Source organism: Egretta garzetta, unplaced genomic scaffold (assembly GCF_000687185.1).
Source record: "Egretta garzetta isolate BGI_Z169 unplaced genomic scaffold, ASM68718v1 scaffold68, whole genome shotgun sequence".
NCBI lineage: Eukaryota > Metazoa > Chordata > Aves > Pelecaniformes > Ardeidae > Egretta > Egretta garzetta.
The window spans coordinates 7,430,948-7,454,421 of NW_009260774.1; the positions used below are offsets into that span (position 1 = coordinate 7,430,948).

The 23,474-nt window shown below is 37.3% G+C and overlaps 1 protein-coding gene across 1 annotated transcript in view; it reads right to left on the bottom strand.

Annotated features, from left to right (window-relative positions):
- Positions 1–809: 809 nt before the first annotated feature.
- Positions 810–23,474, bottom strand: part of SLC6A15 (solute carrier family 6 member 15) — a 28,437-nt gene continuing 5,772 nt past the window's right edge. Inside the window, 10 exon segments of the mRNA XM_009646295.2 lie at positions 810–1,181; positions 2,630–2,792; positions 5,424–5,583; positions 9,601–9,793; positions 10,720–10,943; positions 11,026–11,260; positions 14,851–14,961; positions 16,538–16,719; positions 18,612–18,738; positions 19,209–19,366. Coding sequence (XP_009644590.1) covers positions 810–1,181; positions 2,630–2,792; positions 5,424–5,583; positions 9,601–9,793; positions 10,720–10,943; positions 11,026–11,260; positions 14,851–14,961; positions 16,538–16,719; positions 18,612–18,738; positions 19,209–19,366 — 1,925 coding nt within the window.

Below are 23,474 nucleotides of genomic sequence, written 5' to 3' on the forward strand. Positions count from 1 at the left end.
AAGTATATTATATAAATATAATATATATGTAATCTTGTAACCACAATAAATATCAAGAAGGTCTTTTTAGGCACACAGCATAGAAAAAATGCAGAATCTGCACAATTCTTAAGGTTCTTGGAGTGACTCACTCTTACATTGTTTTCACACTGAAAAAGCAAATATTTTACACAAAATATACAGCCACAGTTTATGCAGTCCCCAGTGAACAGGGAATCTTTCCTTGCTTTCCTGTAAGTCTACTCCTTGATTTTCTAATACTATTGCTCTATACAGCTATTACATAAGAAAATAGTTTGCAGGTTTGTTTTTTACTCAGCTAATAGCCTAAGTAATTATCAGTGCTAACAAAATAAGTACAGCGTATCTACATAAGTATATACAAGTGTTTGCAGAAACACGGGTTTGGTGAACTACTTCTGAGCTCACTTTTAATACTGGGGAGTTAACCCGAAAGCAGAAAAAAAGGATTTTCAGTGATATTACCTCAGAAATATTTGATCATTTGAGTGAGACCTGGGCTTCAGAGATAGCGTTAAATTTAGAAATGAACTCAAAAATTAAATTCATGGCTATGCTGGCAGATGTAGGCTGCCATTCATTTTGACTGTGTTCCCTTCAGTGCAAATGAAAACCCAGAGAATTAATCCAAAGGGAGTTTTCTCAACCTGTACGTACAGTCATGACATTTTAAAGACTGTCGCTATGGAGCACCTGAGATCGCACCCTAGTAAATGAAGCTGACCACTTCTCGTAAGAGAGCCATGATCAGTGAGAGAGGAGAAACAAACAGCATTTCTTTTCTGCAGTTACAAATCAGACTCCGGCATATCAGGCATATCTGCCATCAGGTACCCAATACCATAACGGCCATTTGGAGCAGTATCCAGAGTTGGTGATCCAGTCTGTTTTCGATATATGTTTTTGCCAAAATTCGGAGATGGCACTTCACTTGGACTCTTCCCATGAATCAGACTTGTATTATCTCCCTCCAGATTAACAGGTTCCTTTATTATCCGTCCCCTTTTGTAGGATACAGATGCCAAACTACCAGAGCTGTCATCGATAAGGTTGCAACGCCGCACCATGAAGACTATTGGGACTGGCAGTATGGCCAATACCATCAGCGATATACAGACAATCATTCCCCATGTTGGATAGCTGTGGAATTCTTCCATAGCCTGTGCAACCCAAGAGAAAAACTATTAATACATATTTACTTAGAAAAGAGCACATCTTCAGTCCTCACCAAAGCACGCAGTTTTCAAACACATGCTCATTTTTTCATCACCTTGCACCCACAATGTGGGCACTGCTACAGATCCCAAATTTTAACAGTCACGGAGATGTAGGATTACTATCTTTCTGCCAGCGAGTAGGACCAAAACACTGTCTCAGTTTCTGAGATGCTCAGAGCACTCTAGTAGAGCCCAAAGCAAGATTTTTCACATTAGGCCGCCTTCTATATTTTTCTGTAGTTGTTCCCTGATCCTTTAAAGGAAGTTCAGAACAGACAAGTGTTCAGTGATGTCTGAAACTAAGTCCTTGTTCTGTAGACTAATAGCTGGTCTAGACCTGGACTGTCTCAGATCACCTTGTGTAATTGTTCCACTTTGTATAGACTTCATGCAAACTGTAACACATTTACTGGGGCAGTGACTGCACCCTGCACCTCTAGTGCATCCATGAATCACTGGCCAACAGACTGTTTGCCAAGTAGCTCAATTAGCATTTGATTTTATACATGGAAAGGAATGGTATGATTGGTATTCTGAGGTATTTCTCTTTCTAATTTTTGAGGGCAAGAATCAAACATAACAAGAGTGTGTTTCTGAGAATCCCAAGAAAGTAGTAGTGGTTGCCTGGTCTACCTTAAGTAAAGCCAACCTCTTGTATTTACACTTTACCCATCTTACCTATGATTTCCTTCCCTACCCCCGGCTAATTCGGACAATTGTCCATGCAGAAGGGTCCTGAGATTCATCTCTCTGACATTTTATGCTCCCTGTATTTTGCATGGCAAGCCTGTAGGAACAGCTGATGGATGGCTGATGAGCCTACAGACTAGCAGAACTCTTAGAAGTTACCTTGACTGAATCTCTTTTTGGAGCAACGTGCGGCACTGACTCTGCAGTTCACACAGACAGGTTTTTCACAAATCAAATATTCTTATCAGAGACAGGTTATAATGCAGCTGTTACCTACAATGTGATATGTGTTCCCAAAAGGGATCATTTACGACATGGCTAAATCTCAGTATTTAATTCCACAAAAAATTGATGTAATATCTGAAATTACTTATTCAGTGTTACCATCCAACTATTTTCTGCAGTAAAATAAGAATTAATCGAACTGAACAACCTCTCCCACCCTTAAGCATTTCTCCAACATACATCAACAAACTATGAGTCACAAAAAAGCATGGTTTCTGTCAAGCAGTTATATTTTAAAGCAGAACTACTGTAGTTAAAAAATGGTTGGTTTTACATTAATGTTACTTGAGACACAAACAACTCATTATTTATACTGATTTTGAATTTTTAATTGCAAATTTTTTGTCTTTTCATGTACTTCTGAAATACTTCAGATATGATGATTATGACAGTGATGGCATCTGCTATATACATACCATATCTTCAATCCAAGCATTGTAGCCAGGAGGACTTAATCCCATTTGGACAATGCTAGCTACCAGCAAACATAACAATACTAAAGGTGAAACATACTTCCACATGTAGTAATAATACTGGCTTGGAGAAAACCCAAGCATATCCTTTAGATCCTCCATAAATCTGTGAAGGGAATAAAAGATAATTGTTAGTGTGTACAATGAGATTTCAAGTACTATAATTGATACCTAGCACCCGATTTGAGGGAACAGACACTGAAAAAATGCATGTATAGAAATGGCTGCAGTTTAGATTACCTGATGGTCTGAAAAATAGAGCTTGTGTTACCTACCAGTTCAGAACAGATGAACAGAAGGAATTGCTACATGGTGCAGTGACTTAGTAAACTGCTTGCTGGACCATGCTGGAAAGATACTTAAACTCACCTTTCTTTTATAGGATTCTTTTTTACATCTTCTTATCTTGTCTACTGGTTTGTTTACTAATGTGTCATAACTTTTGAGGACATATACAACCAGCACATCTTGCAGATTCTGCAAAATTAATTTCGAACCCACATGTGTGCTGCAGTGTATATAGTAACTTCATGCACAAGCTATGGTTTACATCATATAAGTTGCTGCAATAAATCTTTGTGGAGTTTTAAATCTGCCTCCCTGTGCCTCAAAATTGCAAGTTATGATGTGAACAAAACTCCTACTTTGTACGCTTGACAGAAGAGTACATGGTTCCAGAGCCAGTAGAAAAAGAGAGAATAGTTTTAGAACTAATTCTTTTGAAGTGTGGACAAACACTGATTCTGTTTTAACTCCCTTGTGGTTGCACTCCCTCAGAAAAGCTCTTGTAGCAATAAATACATTTACACATGTGAAGCTACTGTCACATAAGCTCTCAAAAAAATTTTTGAACTGCAAAGTTTGGAGTATTCTATCCTTTGTTTACACTGCAATGAAACACATTGTTAAAAAGAAGCTGCATTTACAAATGGATTGTCCTCTGTAGATAGCCTTTTCTTTTTTGGGATCTCCAGTTCTTCATCCAGTTAAACATAATTCCATTATCTTCACTTTCTTCTTTCATCATCTCCATCCTACTTATCCTCTTTTAAAAGCTACCAAGCTAATTTAGCACTGATTCCAGTGTCACAGATATTCTTTACTGGCTGCAGGGATTCACATATTCTCTTTTTTCTATCCTTTGGCTGTAATCCCTTTGGAAGCAATGGGTGGGTTTTTTCTACCTGATCAAAGACAATGTGTCTAATAAGACATATATATGGATCTTCATCTACGAGGAGGACCCCTTGGTGCTATCACAGCCAATGACAACCTGAAGTTGTTGATTCTGGCAGTTTTTGCAAACAAGGATGCTAGGTTCCTGAAGAAGGACATTCTGGAGAAATATGCATCAGGAGAAATATTAGGAATACTCCAGAGGGAGGTCCAGGTGGCCGTTATGAATGAGAAATTTGGCTGTTAACTTTTCACTATATCCTGTCAGAATGCCTTCTGAAGACATGAATCAACCGCACTCTGATTCAGAAGCATATTACCATATTTTAGTTATTCCTGAACACCAACTTCTTCACCAGTTAAGCTGCTGACTTTTAGCCTGTCTACCTCCCTTTACAGTGGAACTCTACCTGACCGGACATTGCCAACCTGATACCCAGGTTATCTGTTTCACCTTTTGTTTTCATGTGTAAAAACATCTACATGGTGTTTTCATGCCTATGTGATCAATTATAGGATTATACATGTGGCCCAAGTGGGAATTCTCCCTTAATGAATAAGCAGACCAGGCACTACTTGCATAGACCAGAAACAATGTCTGGAAACCATAAAATTGAATTTTCTTATTATGGTTTTATTTCATTATGGTGAGGAACTGGATGATTACTTAGATCGAACAAGTGAAAATTCAAATGAAAAACCACCCATCCTATGTCACCCTTTGTACATGCAAAGGAATCAATCACAGATGTTGAAATTACTTCAACATGCTAGTATAGCATACTCTGTTTTATCTGTGGATGGCATGAGCTATTTTTGATACAAACTCTTCTATTCCCTAAGTGTGGCACACGTTGATCTCGCCTGAACACATTCTGGTGATTTCGGTCGCAAGACAAAAAATTAGAGGGACTTGACAGTCTTTTCTGTGCAGCCATCACTGATAGAAGATCACTTGACTTCATTGTCAACTGTGCTGCTTCCAAGTAAGTTTTGACCCTATTCTTTGCTATCATTTTCTCTATTTCCTCTCACAACTAATGCAAAGAACAATTAATTGCTACAACACCCCCAAACTAAGTCTAGTTCATAAACTGAAACTTTCTTATTGTTAGCTGCCATTAGAGTTTGCTTTGTTCACTTCTCAGGCTGCCTGGAATACTGCTGATCTGGTCAGAATGCTCATCCTCATCTGCTGCTTAGACCATTTTTATTACTTCTTGAAATCTTTTTCTTGCTGTCTTACTTCTATATAAATTCCTCACACTTGCATATCCATCCTCCTTTCTCACTCTCTAATTTTGCTTCTTTTACTGCATTTTTCTCTCTTTGAATCTGTTACAATTGCTCTTTACGTTTCACTACACCATCCTGATGCAGTATATCTTGCTCCAAACCTGTTCTTAAAAAAAGACTAGATTCACCTCCAGACTGACCCACTTTCTACTTACTTGTATTTATGTGTACACCCCAAATACTTTGTGCAACATGAATAAAATAATAATAATTATTGTAATGAATACGGTTGATATGGACAAGGAGATACATTTCCTTCACTTACTTGTCTATTCCATAAATGCGAGTGACTGCAATATTCTCTAAAATTACCACAATAAGCAGGGGCAGAGTAGCTGAATAGTCATCAAACATCGTCACAAAATAATTTCCAGAGCGCTGCACAAAAATCAGGCCAATAAAAAATGCCACCAAGCAGCAGATGACTGGAATAAAGGACAGAAATGGGAGCTGTAAGTATAACAAATTTCCATAGACAAAGAGGAAATAAAGACAGTTCAAAACAGCAAAGATGTAAAATGCATTATTTCACATAATCAAAGCTGATAACACTTTCCTTTCTGGAGGGGTCTCAATTTCAAGAATATTAGGAATCCTACCTATTCCCTACATAACACAGAAGTTATGAAATTAGAATTATTGGAATTGCCACATTACAGCAGTCCTGACTAAACAGCAGAGATTAATCAAGTGACTGTTTCTCATTAAACATTCAACCTAATGTGAATGCAAGGCTAAAATAAACAGAACAGGCAAGCTAAACATCATAAATGATGTTATCTGGTCACTACATAACTATTTTGGAATTTAGAAGTGAAAAGAACCAAAGTTTCAGACTATGATTCTAAAATATAAAAAGGCTGAATAGGCTTCCCCTAGATCATTCAAAGCAGGAACTTCATTATAATCTGTCTAAATGTATTTGTGCACTAAGCAACAAAATTTCTGTCCCTTCTTTTGTTGAGGGACAACCCAAAATATATTTCTTGAATGCTTGATCCTGCATAATGAATCTCGATATAATTTTTTCCTAATAACCTAATCAAGAATAGGACGGAATGTTTAAGTAGCCATACAATAAGCCAAGTTTCAATAAATTGTGAAATCAATTGTATGCTGAGCACCAGTAAGATTGATTCTTCCACTTGAAGAGCCCTTTTTGTCCCCCACTGAGAACTTAGGCTAATGATACACCTAAGCAGTCTAAAATCAGGTGAAATGAATCTGAGCTAAAGTATAAAATATCCTTACAGAATATACCCATTTTTTCAACCTTGTAGTAACTATTGTTATAATGACCTTCAGAGAGTAGAAATTTAGAATCAAAGAGATCATTACAGATCAATGTGAACACCTAACACAAGGTGACAAAACCAGAAGAACACAGGTAAAATCTCCCCAGACTGAGTCTCATTAACCATAGTTTTATTACTGACCCTGAGAAAAAGAATTAGACCATCAGAACCATGTGTATGTGAATTTAGAAATCCTTGTTATTCTTGTTCTCCCATTGTGCCTTACCATTACACCCCAAAAATATGTATCTTTAGTTGTAAACTAAGGCTCTGGTAGATATACTCATCATAACTCAGCACATACACAAGCAAACTCCAATTTGGAAATAACTGAACTCCACTCAGTTTGAAATTGAATTTCTCAAATGGGACTGAACTGGAACCATGGTGCAAAAAGTTGCAAATGTGTTCACACTTCTGCAATAATTGAAGATTTGTGGTTTCTAAGCACAAACTCTAGTGCAGGCATAATCCTTCTTAAATCCCACTGACACCACATGAAGTATAACACAGGCATTTCAATTTTGTAAGTTAATTATAAGTTGTAATCCTTTGAGTACAACTGAGTTTAGCAAAAATCATGCATGCATAACACTCAAAAAAATTACCAGAGAAAGGCAGTTCTTGATTATTCCTTTATCTTAATAGGTTTTTTTGTCAAATGCAATAACAAGGAATTACTGTAAAATGCTCCATTACTCCAGAGTAATGACTATATATCAAGGTATTTGCATATATACTTAGGGAAAACAGCTAATTTCTAAATGTCACACTGGTTATTCAGTAAGAATTTAAAAGCTAATTTAAAAATAAAAAACAAAAAAAAACCCTGAGTGAAAAATCAGTTGATTGATCTTTATTGAGAATTTTATTCTTGAATCTAGCAAAGTTAAATATTACTTATTATCTAAGGACTCGGCAGTCAGGAAAGACCAGTGCTCTGCTGCATCGGGGGTTAACTCTTAGAAAATATATTATTTGGCTGGACGGGGTGCACCCAAGGGAGCTGGCAGAGGTGCTCATCAAGCCCCTTTCCTTCATCTATCAGCTGTCCTGGATGACTGGGGAAGTTCCAGTTGACTGGAGGTTGGCAAATGTGACACCTATTTACAAGAAGGGCCGGAGGGAGGATCTGGGGAACTATAGGCCTGTCAGTCTGACCTTGGTGCCAGGTAAGGTCATGGAGCAAATCATCTCGAGTGCCATCATGTGGCATATACAGGACAACCAGATGATGAGGCCCACTCAGCATGGGTTTATGAAGAGCAGATCCTGCTTGATTAACCTGATCTCCTTCTTTGACAAGATGACCTAATTAGTGGATGAGTGAAAGGCTGTGGATATAGTGTACCTGGAGTTTAGTAAAGCCTTTGACACCGTTTCCCACAGCATTCTTCTGGAGAAACTGGCTGCCCATGGCCTAGATAGCCATACTCTTTTGCTGGGTAAAAAACTGGCTGGATGGCCGGGCCCAAAAGGTGGTGGTGAATGGAGTTAAATGTGGTTGGTGGCTGGTCACAAGTGGTGTTCCCCAGGGCTCAGTACTGGGGCCAGTTCTTTATCAGTGATCTGGACAAGGGCATTGAGTGCACCCACAGCAAGTTTGCAGATCACACCAAATTGGGCAGGAGTGTTGATCTGCTTGAGGGTAGGAAGGCTTTGCAGAGGGATCTGAACAGGCTGGATCGATGGGCTGCAGCAATGTGTATGAGGTTCAAAAAGGCCAAGTGCCAGGTCCTGCATTTGGGTCACAACAACCTCATGCAATGCTACAGGCTTGGGGAAGAGTGGCTGGAAAGCTGCCTCACAGAGAGGGATCTGGAGGTGCTGGTCGACAGCTGACTGAGTATGAGCCACCTCTCTGCACAGGTGACCAGGCATACCGGCTTGTATCAGAAATAGTGTGGCTAGAAGGACCAGGGAAAGTCACCCTTCCCCTGTACTAGGCATTGGTGAGGCCACACCTTGAATACGGTGTTCAGTTTTGGGCCCCTCACTACAAGAAGGACATTGAGGTGCTAGAGCATGTCCAGAGAAGGACAATGAAGCTGGTGAAGGGTCTGGAGCACAAGTCTTATGAGGAGCGGCTGAGGAAACTGGGGTTGTTTAGCCTGGAGAAAAGGAGGCTCAGGGGAGACCTTATTGGTCTCTACAACTACCTGAAAGGAAGTTGTACTGAGGTGGGTGTTGGTCCCTCAAGTTGTGCCAGGGGAGGTTTAGATTGGATATTAGGAGAAATTTCTTCACTGAAATGGTTATCAGGCACTGCAACAGGTTGCCCTGGGAAGTGGCCAAGTCACCGTTCTTGGAGGTATTTAAAAGACAGGTAGATGAGATGCTTAGACACATGGTTTAGTAGTGGGCAGGTACGGTTGGACTCAATGATCTTAAGGGTCTTTTCCAACCAAATGATTCCATGATTCTGTTATTTCCTTCACAGCTGTATTTTTTATTTTCTATCCCTCCTGTCACAGGTATATGAAATCTGAATTTGTGTCCCTTGCAGCTGTCCTGAAGATTTTCAGAAACATAACTTTCACATTTTCTGCTGATGTTCTATCTCAAAAAGAGAAACTGCCACAAGACAATAAGAACTGCATGAACAGGCTACACCTCACATAATTTAGGCATTTAAAAAAAACCTAACCAACAGACATCTTGTGTAAGACCCTTTCTGCATTCAACAGGGAAAAATACGTCCCTCTAGAGAGTAACTGTATGATCTTTAACATAATGAACATTTAATCATAAATTAAGATTTCACTGGCCTACTTAGAAATTATTTGTAGTAATTTGCAATGTATTTTCATTCTTTCCTTTTGCTTTTTCCGTGATCTGTGACACAGACTGGAATGGAAAGTGTTCTGGAAGAGGTCAGAAGGACTGACCATACAGAAACTTGTAACAGAAATCCACCATTAAATTTTAAAGCTCTAGGATCTTCCTGCTCTTGTAACATTCAGGAAAAGGTTTTACTTGCAGATCTTAACGTGCCTGTGCATGGAAGTGCAGCCTGGAATACAGCGACTTACAGCTCTGTAAAAGTCAGCACTGAAAACTTTCATGTCAAGAAAACAAGACTTCATACTCTCAAAAAAAATTTTTAGCTTACTGCTCTAGTGAGAAAAGAAAGTCTGTGCAACTTACCAGTAAGAATTTCCTTCCTGACTTTGAAGGTATCGACAATGGGTGTGATGATGCCCTCAATGGTTCCAAACATACTTCCAAGTCCCAAATTTACCAACATGAGGAAGAACATGACTGACCAGAAGGGAGAAGCAGGGAAGTGGGTCATTGCTTCTGTAAAGGCAATAAAAGCTAAACCAGTTCCCTGAACCGCCTGCCATTGAGAAAAAATCCACAGGTTATTATTCATGGACAGTATTTTTTTTTCTAGCGTGACAGTCTGACTTCATGTTCATGCAGTGTCATTGATTAAATCTTGAAGCTAGACTTGGAAGCTACTATCTAACATGCGATTCTTCCAAACCTGCAAACTTAGTATTTACTGAAACACTGGATTTGGCTGAGAATCTGTAAGCTGCTTGATATTAACAACACACTTCTTACTCTCTTTCATTGATAATTTTGCATGAGAGCTATTATACTGGACTGCTACAAAATATACTCTGTTCTCTCCAGCAAGTATATAAGGACTTCATTTCTATACCTATTTGTTTCAAATTTAATAGTATAGAAATAGTATAGAAACTTTTGATGTCCAAATCACCAATTTGACATTTTAGCTTCAGATACTGGTGCAACTACATAGAGGTCAGTGTTTAAAACCGGAAGTCCCTCTGAAAAAGCTAGAAAAATCTCTCTTCTTTTCCAGATCTGGTTTACTGTAAAGATTTCAAACCAGGATGATATTCATTAATCAATTATATAATAAGTAAAGAATAAGTTTATCTTAACATAGAAGAAACCAGTTTGAGATGTTGAATAGGTACACCTCTGTTTAGTCTTTGGAAAAATCCTCATGCTCAACTCTTCTAAAAACCAGAACTTTAAAGCCTCGTGAGGAGAGCAATATAATTATCAGAATAGTAAAGACTATATTAAGACATTGGACCCAAAAGTCCTCATGTGAGCTGGGACGCGACCCTGCACAGAACCATGTTTTCATATGGACCTCTAGAAGTGCACTGCTCATAGGTACCCTGTACTGATACTCTGTGTAAGTATACTTCATGGTTCATTTCAGGCTTAGAAATAATAATTTCTTCATAATCTCTGTATTTAAGACTTACTTATTACTCTCACCTTGTTAAGTTCATCTTCAATTTGACAAGATTTCAGACCGAGAGAATCAAACTCTTCTTCTTTAACTTTCTGAATAATGTCATAAACTAAATTGTAATCTTCTGCTGTAATGCTTGAAAAATTGATATGATGTGGGATCATATCCTGGCTCAGATTGCCTATTTTCAAAAGTTTTAAAATCTTCTCTGAATTTCTGCAAAACACAATAAAACAAAGAAATCAAACTCAATGATCTGTGTTAATTCATAAATGAAATATACCATAAAAATAATAAAAAAAAAGAAATGGATATTCATACTGGATAACCACATTTTTCATTTATGATATTTGCTTTGAAACCCAGCACTGCAAACACCACCAAAGTTGCCAGCACAGAAGTGAAAAAATTGATGAAGGACACCAGTACAGCATCAAAATGGCAGTTGTTGTCTCTCTTGTTGTAGCTTGAAAAGGCAATGACTCCACCAAATCCAAGCCCTAAGGCAAAGAACACCTGAGTAGCAGCTTCTCTCCAGACCTTGGGCTCCAGCATTATTTCAAGCTGTTTGAAATTAGATATAATATATGTCAGCTATAAAATGCATTTCTATTATATGAAAAGACAACAGAAAAAAAAACAGGAAGACAACCTACATCACAAAATGCTAATACTCCACTACAACTATATTTTCATTATGATACAATGAAAGCTGAATGTGATACCTAAAGCTGACCAAACTTATCAGCCAGAACTTCTATTGACTTTATATGATACAATCCTTAAAGAGAAACAGAGTATGTTCCAAACAATGAGACACTACTGGAGCTATATGATTATTGAGAGAACATCCTTTTATATTTTTTTACAGTATTTACCGTCTTTTTTTTTTTACAGTACGTGTATTATTAGTTGTTAGAATTAAGATTTATTTGGGGATGATCAACGCTCTTATAAATGCAGTAGGTACGTTGAAAGTTGTTTTGTTGTTACTTTTCCAAAAAAAAGCGACCATGAGATACACATGCTTATATGGAATTCTACTACATGCAAATATGTAAAGCAAAATGCAACATATTAAATAAATGCTGGCCACCACAATCTGTATAGTCCACGAGTCAATCTCCCTTAAGCTAGATGCCTCGAACTTACCCTAAGTTAAATGGGTCATGTATTTGAGGGACAACTAAGCCTTTTATCAAAGAATTGAACTATATTGCTCTTTCAGATGACCATAAATCAAGAAAAATCTTTCTTAAAGTTATGAGTCATCATCTGTCTATCTCAGATCCTTCTAGATACTGAATCATAAAAAAGAAGTACATGTGAAATTTAAACACCAGATTTTCCCAAGTTGATTCATGGCCTCCATTCATATAACAGTGAAAGACCTTACTCCTGTCAATGTGTTGGGTTTTTTTTCTGGTTTTTGTTTTTTAAACCCTAGGCTTATCGAAAACAGTAAAACTAAAAAGCATCAGCATAGATGCCAGCAGCAGAAAACTGTCTTATTCTGAGGGAAAAAAAAAAGAAGTCTGCTATAGTTATGATAACATTTTGAAAAATTTTGCGGTTTCCCATATAGGTATAATATTGATTATAGGTACATAGCACATACCTTCTTTATTCTTTTACCTATAGATAAAATACAACTTATTTGAAAAAAAGTTTTTTATGACAATAAACTTGTTCCTGACTTACAATTTTTGCTATAATTACAATGCACCAGTAGCTACTGCACATAGTTCAAGCTGCCTGTATCCCACAGTCATGCTAGAGCTTTTCCACTAGAGGGAGCTTGAGGAATAGGCTTAATTTTACCAAAACTGAAAATGGTTTAAGGATCAAAACACTTCCTGCTTTCGGCAATATATGGTTTGTTATCATCAAAGGTAGTACGTTCTCAGATACACAGTGCCTAGCATTTCAAAATAAACTTGTAATTTATTTGCTATTATAAGAGATTTTCTGTGAAATTTTGGGGGCTCTGTATTTAAGCTTCACACAGTCCTGCAGTTTCACTGTAGTAGTTGACTTCAGTGAGCTTTTCATACACCTTTCTTTAGGTTTTTCATTAAGATTATTATTTAGAATTTCTGCTTTGCTCATCAACCACATCAAAGAAAGAAATCCTCCCCTTCTTCATTAGCCCTGTGCTCTCACACCTGCACCAATGTGTGCCAGTCCTCTGCTGTGCTGACGTAACTCGGATTCTGTGGGAGTGTGTTGTGAGCGTCTGTGGTCAAAATGGGGTTGGTTTGCTTTACTAATCGAGGCTGAAAAGATGTTTCTCCTTTCCCCCTCATGTCTATCTACCTGGATTATTTTCAGCCTAGATCAGTTTAGCAATTCTTTTTACAGTCTGCCAGCCCAAATAAATTGTTGGCACAATGGAGCAAGTAGAAACAACAACAGGAGGGCGAGTCTGAATTCCTTCAGGTAATTTCACACAAACCTACAGTCCAAATTAGTGCTCAAGTACAGAAACAATCAGACATTATAATGAAAATAATTTTGAAAGCTTATATTCACATATGCTGCATGTGACACATAGGTCTTCTAACCTCAAATTTAAGCCACGAGTTAAGTTTTGAGATACAGAACTGGAAACCGATGGAAGAAATTAAAACCAATTTTTCTTTCAAGATTGTTTATCTGAACACTTGAAGCAACTGTATGATTAAGTTAGTTAAGTTACTATGAAGTAAGCATCTACTGCAACTTATTTTAGGTCTAGCTCATGAAAGATGAAATAGTGAAGAGGTGTTGGTATTCAAGGGGTGTGTCAGTGTTTAACTTTCCCTCAGTGCCTAGCGGTACTTCTCTGGTTAAAGAAAGGATTAATACTGTGGTTGAGAAACCAAGTTATAACTTCGAGGCCTGTACTCCACCTGTGCATCAGACTTCCTCTACATCAATAAGCACTGCATTTCTCCATTCCTCAGATTTCCCAAATTTGCCTGAGCAGCCTGCAAGTTCCTGCAGAACCACAACTCTAAGGCGGTGACAGTGAGTGAAGTGGAGCACAATTGTGTATCACAATGCAAGAAATAACAACGTGACAGCTAACAAAGGTAATTTTTATAGGATGACAGTTCTCCACAGACTCAAAACACCCGGAATCAAAACAACTGACAAGTCCCCTGTCATCTGGCATTAGCCACTATGTGCATTGATTTTCATGATCTTACTATTTAGCTTTCATTTTTGAAACATCAGTCCTGTTCTCTCCACTGTATTCCAAAATGCACGTGTTGGAAAGTCCATTTCATAATACAGTAATACAACAGGAAGCCCAGCACTATGCATTCCTCAGCAAGTATGGCTCTGAATACTCAAACATGCTATTCCTGTAGCATAGATACAGTTACAAGCATTTGAGATGGGTGTGGGTAGAATTTAGATCTTCAGGCTAAACCATGATTTGTAACGTCCCTTCTCACCTCCACAGTTTAGATTCTAAAGGTCTGTAAGACACATTCCCAGTAAAAATGTTGACAGTAAAAAATGTATGCTTATACCTGCTGCTATCTTGGCATGACAACCATGTGGAACACGGTAAGGAAAGCTGAGTGGTGAGTACTTACACTACTTTTACAAGATGAGCAGAGCATTAAAGACAGGTGTCCTGCACTTTTGGGCTACTATGCAAACAACACTGAACAACTACTATGCAAAACCCACTATTACTAAAAAGGGACAATTTTGTCCTCTTTCAAAAGGGACAAGTTAATTATCTAAGTCTATGACAGGGTCCAAGGTAAGGCATTTCACTGTGACATCCCAGGACTAGGCATTTCAGTCCTAGAGAATGGTTAAGATTTAAACTTCATTTCTCTTTTCAGTATTTGGAGCTTTCTAACCATCCTAAATCCTGGAAATAACACTTTCAGTTGCTTAGCTTTCTAAAGGCATCTAACTGTGAACCTGTCACCTAAGGGAGGTAACTCTACAGAGACCCTTGGAACACTTACAGCCTTTGGACCTTAGGGCTTGGTATTGTGCCACTAAGGTCAACAACAATTTTGCAATTTAACCAAACAGGAAAACGGTCAAATGTTCTATGAAGACAATAAGCTTAAATGAGAGCATTCATACATGATCAAATTGCCACTGCAACTTTAATACACTGCCAACAGAAATTAAGCGCATACCTTAGGTGTGAACATGTGACGAATTCCATCCACTGACCCATTAAGGAGCAGTCCTCTGATCAGAAAGCATAAAAGTACCACATAAGGAAAAAGGGAACTAAAGTACATGATCTGAAAAACATTAGAAAGAAATTTAACATGACATCCACAGACTTCATTTTCAATGGCTTCATTTGTTACTTAGTACATGACTGAATTGATAATGATACACTCTTAAGGAATAGGCAGAACACTTTCCATTCCCCTTGTCTCTGCAGAAGAAAGCAAAATCACATGACTGTAAAATAAATTCTGTACTGTATTAGAACAATAGGGTTGCCATTGTGTTGACTAAACTGATAGCGAACTGCTGAGCTTCCAGGGAAATTCAGTATGAATTCAGTGAGATGATGACGAGAAGCACAGAAGTCTACTGTTTTAGAAATGCTTCACTTTACAAACACACTTTGATTCAAGTACATAGCATGGTAAAGCTATGCAGCATGAACAGAACCTCGTTCTGTCTTTGGAAAGAGAGAAGATAGAGTCAGTAGAAAGTATATAACCGATGGATTCAAACCACTAAGTAATTCTTACTGCCAAAACAGAAGAAAAGCTGGAGATACTCTCTGATCTACAGAAATTATTTAAGATCTAGCAGGTTTGAACCATAAAAACTAGAAAGCAGTATTGCACTGACTACTGGACAAACAAAAAGCCATGGGCTTGTCAGAATCGTGAAGCACAATGCTGCACAGCTCTCCATGCCAAAACACCATGCTTTTGCTAATGCATCGGTGAAGCCCAACACTTTGGGGCTTCTGTATCACTTAACCACTTGTGCAACAGAACACCTTTCTGACACACCCATTGACTCATCTAATACAAAGCATAAATAAAAAGTTAGTAGTAAAGTACAATCTTTCATTTTCCATCATGAATGAAAACAAATCTATTCTGTGCTTTAAAGTTTAGTAAAATGATTCTCTCGCTAAACTTGCTAGTTGTTTCTTTAATGGAAATACACGAAGGAGGTCACAGAAATTTCCACCTCACTGCCAAATTCTTTAATGGTAAAGATTTTTGCTATTAGAACAAACTATTTTTCATCTGAAAGTCTCATTGAGATCAACAGAGCTTGTAGATCATTCACTAGCCAATCCAGCCAGTGACATGGAAAGGAAAGAAGACAGGGTGATGGACTCTCATGCCCAGGGATTGGTAGCCATTAGTCAAAAGAAACAATCCAGAATCCTGAAAAGCAGCTGTGTTAATGACAAAAGCATGGATACCAATGACAGTAACAAACAAAAATGCCAAGGAATTTTGAGGACCTGAGTGCACTGCAATCATACTGTGAGTATACATGGAAACCCAATTCCTTAGACATTCAGAAACACGCGGACTTACGCTGTGTTAACAATAAAACAAAGCTGAGGTGCAGTTAACTTGCAACAGTTATGGTGATGAGAACAGAAATTATTCTCTTTAGATCTCCACTCCCACTAAATTACTACAATTCCCACTAGAATTACCACAATTTTAATGCTTAACTACAAGCATTCCTCTACTTGAGATTATACAAATACTGGGGTGAGTCACAGCTTCTAACCTGCTCCTACAGATTTCATGAGAGGGTGTGGTGAACAAAAATGTCATGAAATGTTTCAAAGCAAAACACCGTGATTTAGGTAAACAGTATACTCACTTTGCCTGAAGACTGAATGCCTTTGATCATGGCTAGGCATACCATGACCCAGGCAGCCAGCAAGCAGATAGTCATCTTCCAATTTAAACCTCCGCTCTCTGACAGAGAGCTGGAAATATCCAGTGCTTCTCTGTACCAGTAATAAGTGGTTGCAGAACTTTTTTCACACTCTGGCTCCACAACTGTCAAGAGATGTTAGCAGGCAAAGAATGGGTTCAAGACAGAATTATTTTCCCAACACTTCATAACAATGTTCTACCAATTCCCAATATTCCCAATTGCATCGTTGTCATTTACTGAGAAACTAAACTCACAAAGAGTCTTAAGACATTCGCTAAAAGTGACTGCTATTAGTATAAGGTTCTGGAAAAATCTTTGTAAAACAACTTCTTCAGATAATGTATTCCTCTGCATACGGTCAATCCAAGTCCTAGGCAAAATTTAATTTTCACTGTAGTACTAAACAGGGGGCAGGTCTAGATGAAGGCGTACATCTCATTATCACACGTGCGATGAGATTACCTACATATGATAGTGACTTACATAATATGAGAAGTATCTCCTGAAATTGAACACTGATTTATATTAAATTTGAAAATATATGGAAAACAAAATCTCAGTTGTGCCTGCTTCGATGTGACACTCAAATCAATAGGCACTCAATTACTATTAGAAATGATAAAATAATAACATAACGGTACCAGAGTGATGAGAAAAGGAAAAAAAGGCTCCTACACAGCTATGTTAAATGAAAGTTGCTATGTGTATTCCAGAAGTGATTTTTTGATTACACTGTAATTCTGCTTTACTCATGTTAGTGAACAGTTTAAGAAGTTGTATATATCTAGACATATAACACATATAAATAGGAAGAATTCTTCAAAGAAAACATGCACTTAACTTTTTTATAAATTACTTACATCTGACAATCAATCGTATCTCTAAGCTAGGTCCTGAGTAAAGGTTAATTAATGAAAAGGGAAAAATACACTAATTTTAATTAATTAATTAAATACACTAATTTTAAGAAACCTAACACAGAAGTCAGATCTTCACTGAAATAAACTATCAAAAATGATGTATCAAATACAATACTTCTCTGTGTTTAAGCTTAGTTCAGATGACCTCCGCTAAAGTTAGGCTGATACACTGTATCTTAATATTTAGGCAGGATAAGAATATGTAAACAGACAAACACTGTGTCTCAATTAACGGACAATAGCTTGGGGAATACAGTCAGTTTGCCTGTGTGCCAACACTCACAAACACTGATTATTTTAAACAACTGAAGCAAGCAACTCTGGCAAAGACACTACAGAAGCATTGTGCAACTTTTCAAATGTCCCCGGTTATGTTCTTTTTTAAAGGAGTAAGAAAACACAAAAGTTAATTAAAGAAAACTTAAGATCTGAAATAAAAAGAAATGAAAAGAAGTATTTCATATTTCAAGAGCAAGGATAATGCAAAGTGCGTAACTTTTATTAGATAACCAAAACCAAGGGATAAGGAACTTTTAATGCTGTTGTATAATGTCCATTTGAGACCATCTCATTATAGCAGCAAACCAATGACCAATTATCTAATTTCTACTGGTTTACAAAGCAAACAATGCTTTTATCACATGCATTTCATTGATGTTTACAGTCTTCCATTTTCTGCTTTGTTAGTAATGCAACACTTTTTGCTTTGTCACCAGGAAGTATCCTACTAATTGAAATGTAGAAATATCTGTCTTCTACCTTTGTTTTTCAACAAAGCAGCATAAAAACCAGTATCAAAATCAGAAAAAAAGTAATCAGATTTTTTTATGCAACACACTAAATATTACTCTCCTAATTCCATTACTCTTTAAAATGCTGTTGACAGTGATGTTCCTTTCCAAATATAGTATATATTAGATTAGGTTTCTTTATTGTATTTTTTCCATGTAATGTGACACCTTACTAAGATGCAAAACCAGCTTTGCATACAACACTTTTTACCACAAGTATCTCTTTGAATTGTATTTTTTCTCCTTTATAATGGAAAATCTCAATTTTTAATATGATTTTTAAGAACATTAATATAGACTTACAGGTATGAGATGTATTTTTAACTAAAGGACACTGGTCCCACGGTAATGGGTGCTGGAAAGACTGGGAAAAGTAAAACAGACTCCATCCAATAATGACATTGTAGTACAGGGCGACAAAGAAACATACCTACATTAAAAAAAATAGAGAAGAGATACATTTATTCATTACATTTGTAAATTAAAAAAAAAATCCCTACTGAACTTCTGCATATTTCTCCATATCAGCCACTGAATCTAATTTTAATTAGAATAAGGCACAACTGAACTACTTGCCCCATTAAAGTACCTGGCATTTTCTAAATTTTCCCTTTTTTCTGTATTTATCGTGTAACACCTATTTTTTACAGGCTTTTTTTCTACAGAAGACTACTCTGTTCCCTAGTTCCTAATTTCAGAAGAATCACAAAATACAAGTTGACTGGTTTTACAGACACTTCCATGTCAACATTTTTTAATGTACTAATTTCATATCTTCCAAAATACTGTAAACTGACCTTGAAGTCCAGCTACAAACCAGTGGCCTTTTCCTGTAGCAAAACACAAAGTCTAAATTGTACACACTGAAAGCAAATCACACCATTAATGTGAAAAACTTACTACACAGCTTGCAAATCCAATTCCTCCAAGCTTAGGGCTGATGTAATTCCACACACCAATACTCCCTCGGCGGATCCTCTGGCCCACGGCAAGCTCCAAGAAAAACAGTGGAATCCCTATTATCAGTAGCAAGATTAAGTATGGCACAAGATAGGCACCTATGAAAGGAACAAAGTATAAATCAGAGGGAGAAGAGTCAGAACTGGACACAACAAATGTGAAACCTCCTAACAGCTTCAAGTTGGAATTCGTGTCAATTCACTGCAAAGCTTTTTTGATCACATGCAAAGAGCAATTTTACCTGAATCTTAGCCATACATCTTGTAAGATATGAAAAGCCCAGAAACATCGAATTTCTAAAGCACTGTAACATTTTGAGGCAAAACTTACTGAAAGTGAGTTATTATCTAATCTAGCTGGTCACTTGTGTGAAATTTTGGGTATTTGATCAAACTTTTTAGAAATATAGTGATGCAATCAGGAGCTGAATCAACATTACTTAAAAAAACTCTACACCTTGACTTGTATCAGAGCAGCAAAACTGAATTTATAAAGGAAATACAGAAAATACTGTGCGTACAACATTCTGAATTTTATCCAGTCTTAAGCCGTTTCAGCAGGCCTTACTGTTGATTTCTCCATGTGCACCTCAGATGCTCAGAAAGGGGATTTCACAATGTAGAAAATAATGATTATATCCAGCTAAGCAAGAAAACTGTATCAGTCCACTTCTATCAGGCTCCAGACAGAGACTAGAGACATGAGGTGGAAATGAAATGGAGTATTTTAGATCCAGATCTTGCAGGATTCACAAACTCTTCTTAAAGATATATTTGAAAATGCAACTTTTAGACATGTATGTGTAAAACAATTCCTTTTTTTAAGGCCTTGTTCTGAGGAAGAGGTCATATACTACTCTAACTTCAGGATGTATCTCTATTTATTTCAGTGAAATTAATTGCAAGCAAATACATCCATACACCGAGTGCACTGACAAGTTCAGTGCCTAACTTCTTCTTTGCTGTTGAAGAGTATTTAGTACTAGAGTTAACAAAACATTTAGGCATCAGTAATTAGCAATGTGGCACCTAATTTTCAAATGCGTGGCTCTTATGCTGCAATAGAAAGTACTGTGCTGGCCACCTAATTCAAAGGGCTTAGAACTTTTGACTGTAATCACTGTAAGGCTAAAGAAAAATGCTTGAGAGATGCAGACTGCAGCACGTTGGAGCAAGCTACAAAGCAAAGATCTAAAGCCCTCAGAAGCTTAGACTAAGAGCTATTAAGTTGTCTAATCAGTCTATTCATCTCTCTGATGAGAAGGAAGCTGAGCAAAGTTCAGAAACCAATTTGGGATTTATCCTCAACTCCAGCTAAGTCCTACTTTAAGTTTCTTCACCCAGTGTCAACTTTCCAGGGCTTTTTAGGAGTCTATCAAAATCTACTGTCATTTGCATATACTTAGTAGGTAGCTTATCTCATGAAATATAGTTTTACAAAAGCTAAACTTTCCTAAGATGTGCAGGAGGCCTCAGATTTTCTGGTATTATCTACTCCTATTCAGGTCCACTTGCTATTTTGCTTTTCATGAAGTACGCACAAATTGGGTATCACCTTCCATTATAAAGATCTTAGATTCTAAGCATGGAGTAACTACAGTCATGAGTCTAAGAAAAGTAAGAAAAGAGACAGAAGAAAGAAAATCTGAGAAAAAACTACCGGTGGACCAGACAAATAATATTGACCTTCTTTACCTCACAGCCTACAGGCTATTGCTAGCTATTGTTAGCTCTTTGTGTTTTATTTTTGTGACATGATAATATGATATGCAATGATATTTTCTGAGCAGCATTTGGTCAAAACCTATGCCAGTATCTGAACAATGTACTGGGTTTGAAGTTATAATACTCCCTCACATAGCCACACATCATGGTCTATCTAACCGTTTCAGCACAGTATAGACTTAAGTATTATTTCTACTGAGCAGCTACATTCCCCATCAGTACTTTGGTGTCTCTAGTGGTTCATCTTGTACGAGCACGCAACAGAAAGAAGTATGAAAAGAGAGACAACAGAGACAGAAGGAAATAAACATGAGGAAAACTGAGGAATGGAGCAACAACCACATTCCAAAATAAGGGTGACTATCTGTCTTAAGAATAGAGAAGACAAATAATACCATTAAACACCCTTGATTTATCATCAACATTCTCTCAAAATTTCTGCGGGACAGAAGTATACTGTTAATTCATGCCACAAATGAGAAGCTATGGCATCACTATCTTTAAAAAATTGGTCATAAAATTAATTGAAAACCAACAGTATGGATGTAGTTTTTTAAATAGTATAACACTAGTGTAAATGATACCTGAGGTCTTAATTAGACAGGTGTTGCATAGCTGAGCAGAGACAAGCCTAAACAGCTCAAAAAAACTCGGGCCTAAGTGACTTACCCCGTATCCCACTGGATGACTGTACTAGAGCAGGAACTGAACCCAGCTCTTCAGTGTCCCAGTCCACAACCTTAATCACAAGGCTGCAAAGTTAAGCACATGTTTAAAGACTGGGCTGACGTGGGTGTTTTATGGTGCAGTTATCAATGTAAGTTGCAAGATTTATCAGTTAGATTCAACTATATGAGTTAAATAAATGTGGTGTTAAATCCACATTACATTATACATGACACAACTCTGTAACTCAGTGTAGGTAGCCAGCAGACTTCATCTCTATGCTGCAGGGCTTGTGCAGAGCACCTGAAGTGCTGGTCTGCTGACCATTCAAACCTGCTGAGCTCCCTTCCAATCTTGTGCTCCTCCCCAAAAGAAGGACATAATGGAAAATAGGGCACATACGAGTTTCAGTGTGATACAGTTTGGACATAGCTGGATTATACAACTGTATATCACAGCTGCAAAGGGCTTCTGTGCCCTATGGTCAACATGAAACCACAGTATCTCTGCACAGGTATTTTGTTTCAGCCTTCCCCTGAAGCTAAACATACTTCAAAGAACTGTAAGACATCTTCGCTTCATCATAAACCAGAATCATTATGATAACAGCTCAGCCTCTTATTTGCCAGTGCATGAACACATGGGTCCTTGGAGTTACAATATTGAATAAGGATCATTTTTATTTTAATTAGAACAATAAACTATACATGCTGGCCTTGAACAGCATCCTACAATTAGTTACATTATCTGCTAGGCCTGCCAGCTAAGCAACCTTCTGGATATTACAATTGTGTGTGGTTCAGCATCCCCAGGCCTCCTTTCTACATTTTCAAAATTGTTCTACTATAAAGTCATTTTTTTGCATATTTTGGTCTTAAACACTGGCTTTCATATTAAAAAACTCATCTCAACTTCATAAGGAAAAAAAAAATCTAAAAAAATATACCACACTCTTCTTCACTAGAATGAATGACAAAGATACAAAAGATCTCAGGAATGGGTGAATGTTAATACCGTGCACAGCACTGCTTTGATTTCTTAGGTTTTTTATTTAACCACGCACCATAATGGAATAACTGGTAAATTGTCTCTCTTGATATTACAATATGTACTACATTTGGCAACATTATCGATAGAAATGGAATATTAACATCGGTTTTGATTTAAGTTGTTAGAAATGCTCAGGTGGAAAAAAAGAACATAAAATGACATGATTCATAGTGATTAAGGAGCTGGAAAACAATTTCAGAAGCAATAATGCAAGACGACATAACTATTACTATCTTGATACTACAGAAAAACTTTTCTCCTAGCCACTCTTGATGTCACCTGAAAAATCTAGTAACTTTCGTGTCTCGTGCCTGATTTGATTCTTATTCAATGAAGGTGAGCTTTACCACTGTCTTGAGGAGACATCCCAGTTCTTATAGCTCACTGGGCATTTAATAATAGAAAGCTAGTGAGAAGCTGATGTTCAGATGAAGATCAACTTATTTTCAATGCCAAATGTTAGAATTTTCAAAGTTATGACACGTGGGCAACAAAATACTGGAAGTTTACAGTCTACTAAGCTCCTATAAGTGAAATTATTTACTATTACAAAATACAAACTGCTTTTATGATGAAAACTCTGGTAAAAGGTTTTGTGTTTTACCTGCAGGTTTCCAGTCTATCCTACTGATAGGATAGTCTTCCTGTCACTAGTCTTTCACAGTTTAAGTATGTTCAGGTGCGCCTATTTACAGATTTGTGCTTAAAGGATGAAAATCCCTTTAGCCAATAATCTTCAGTGAAGAATTACGCTTGCAAAATAAAA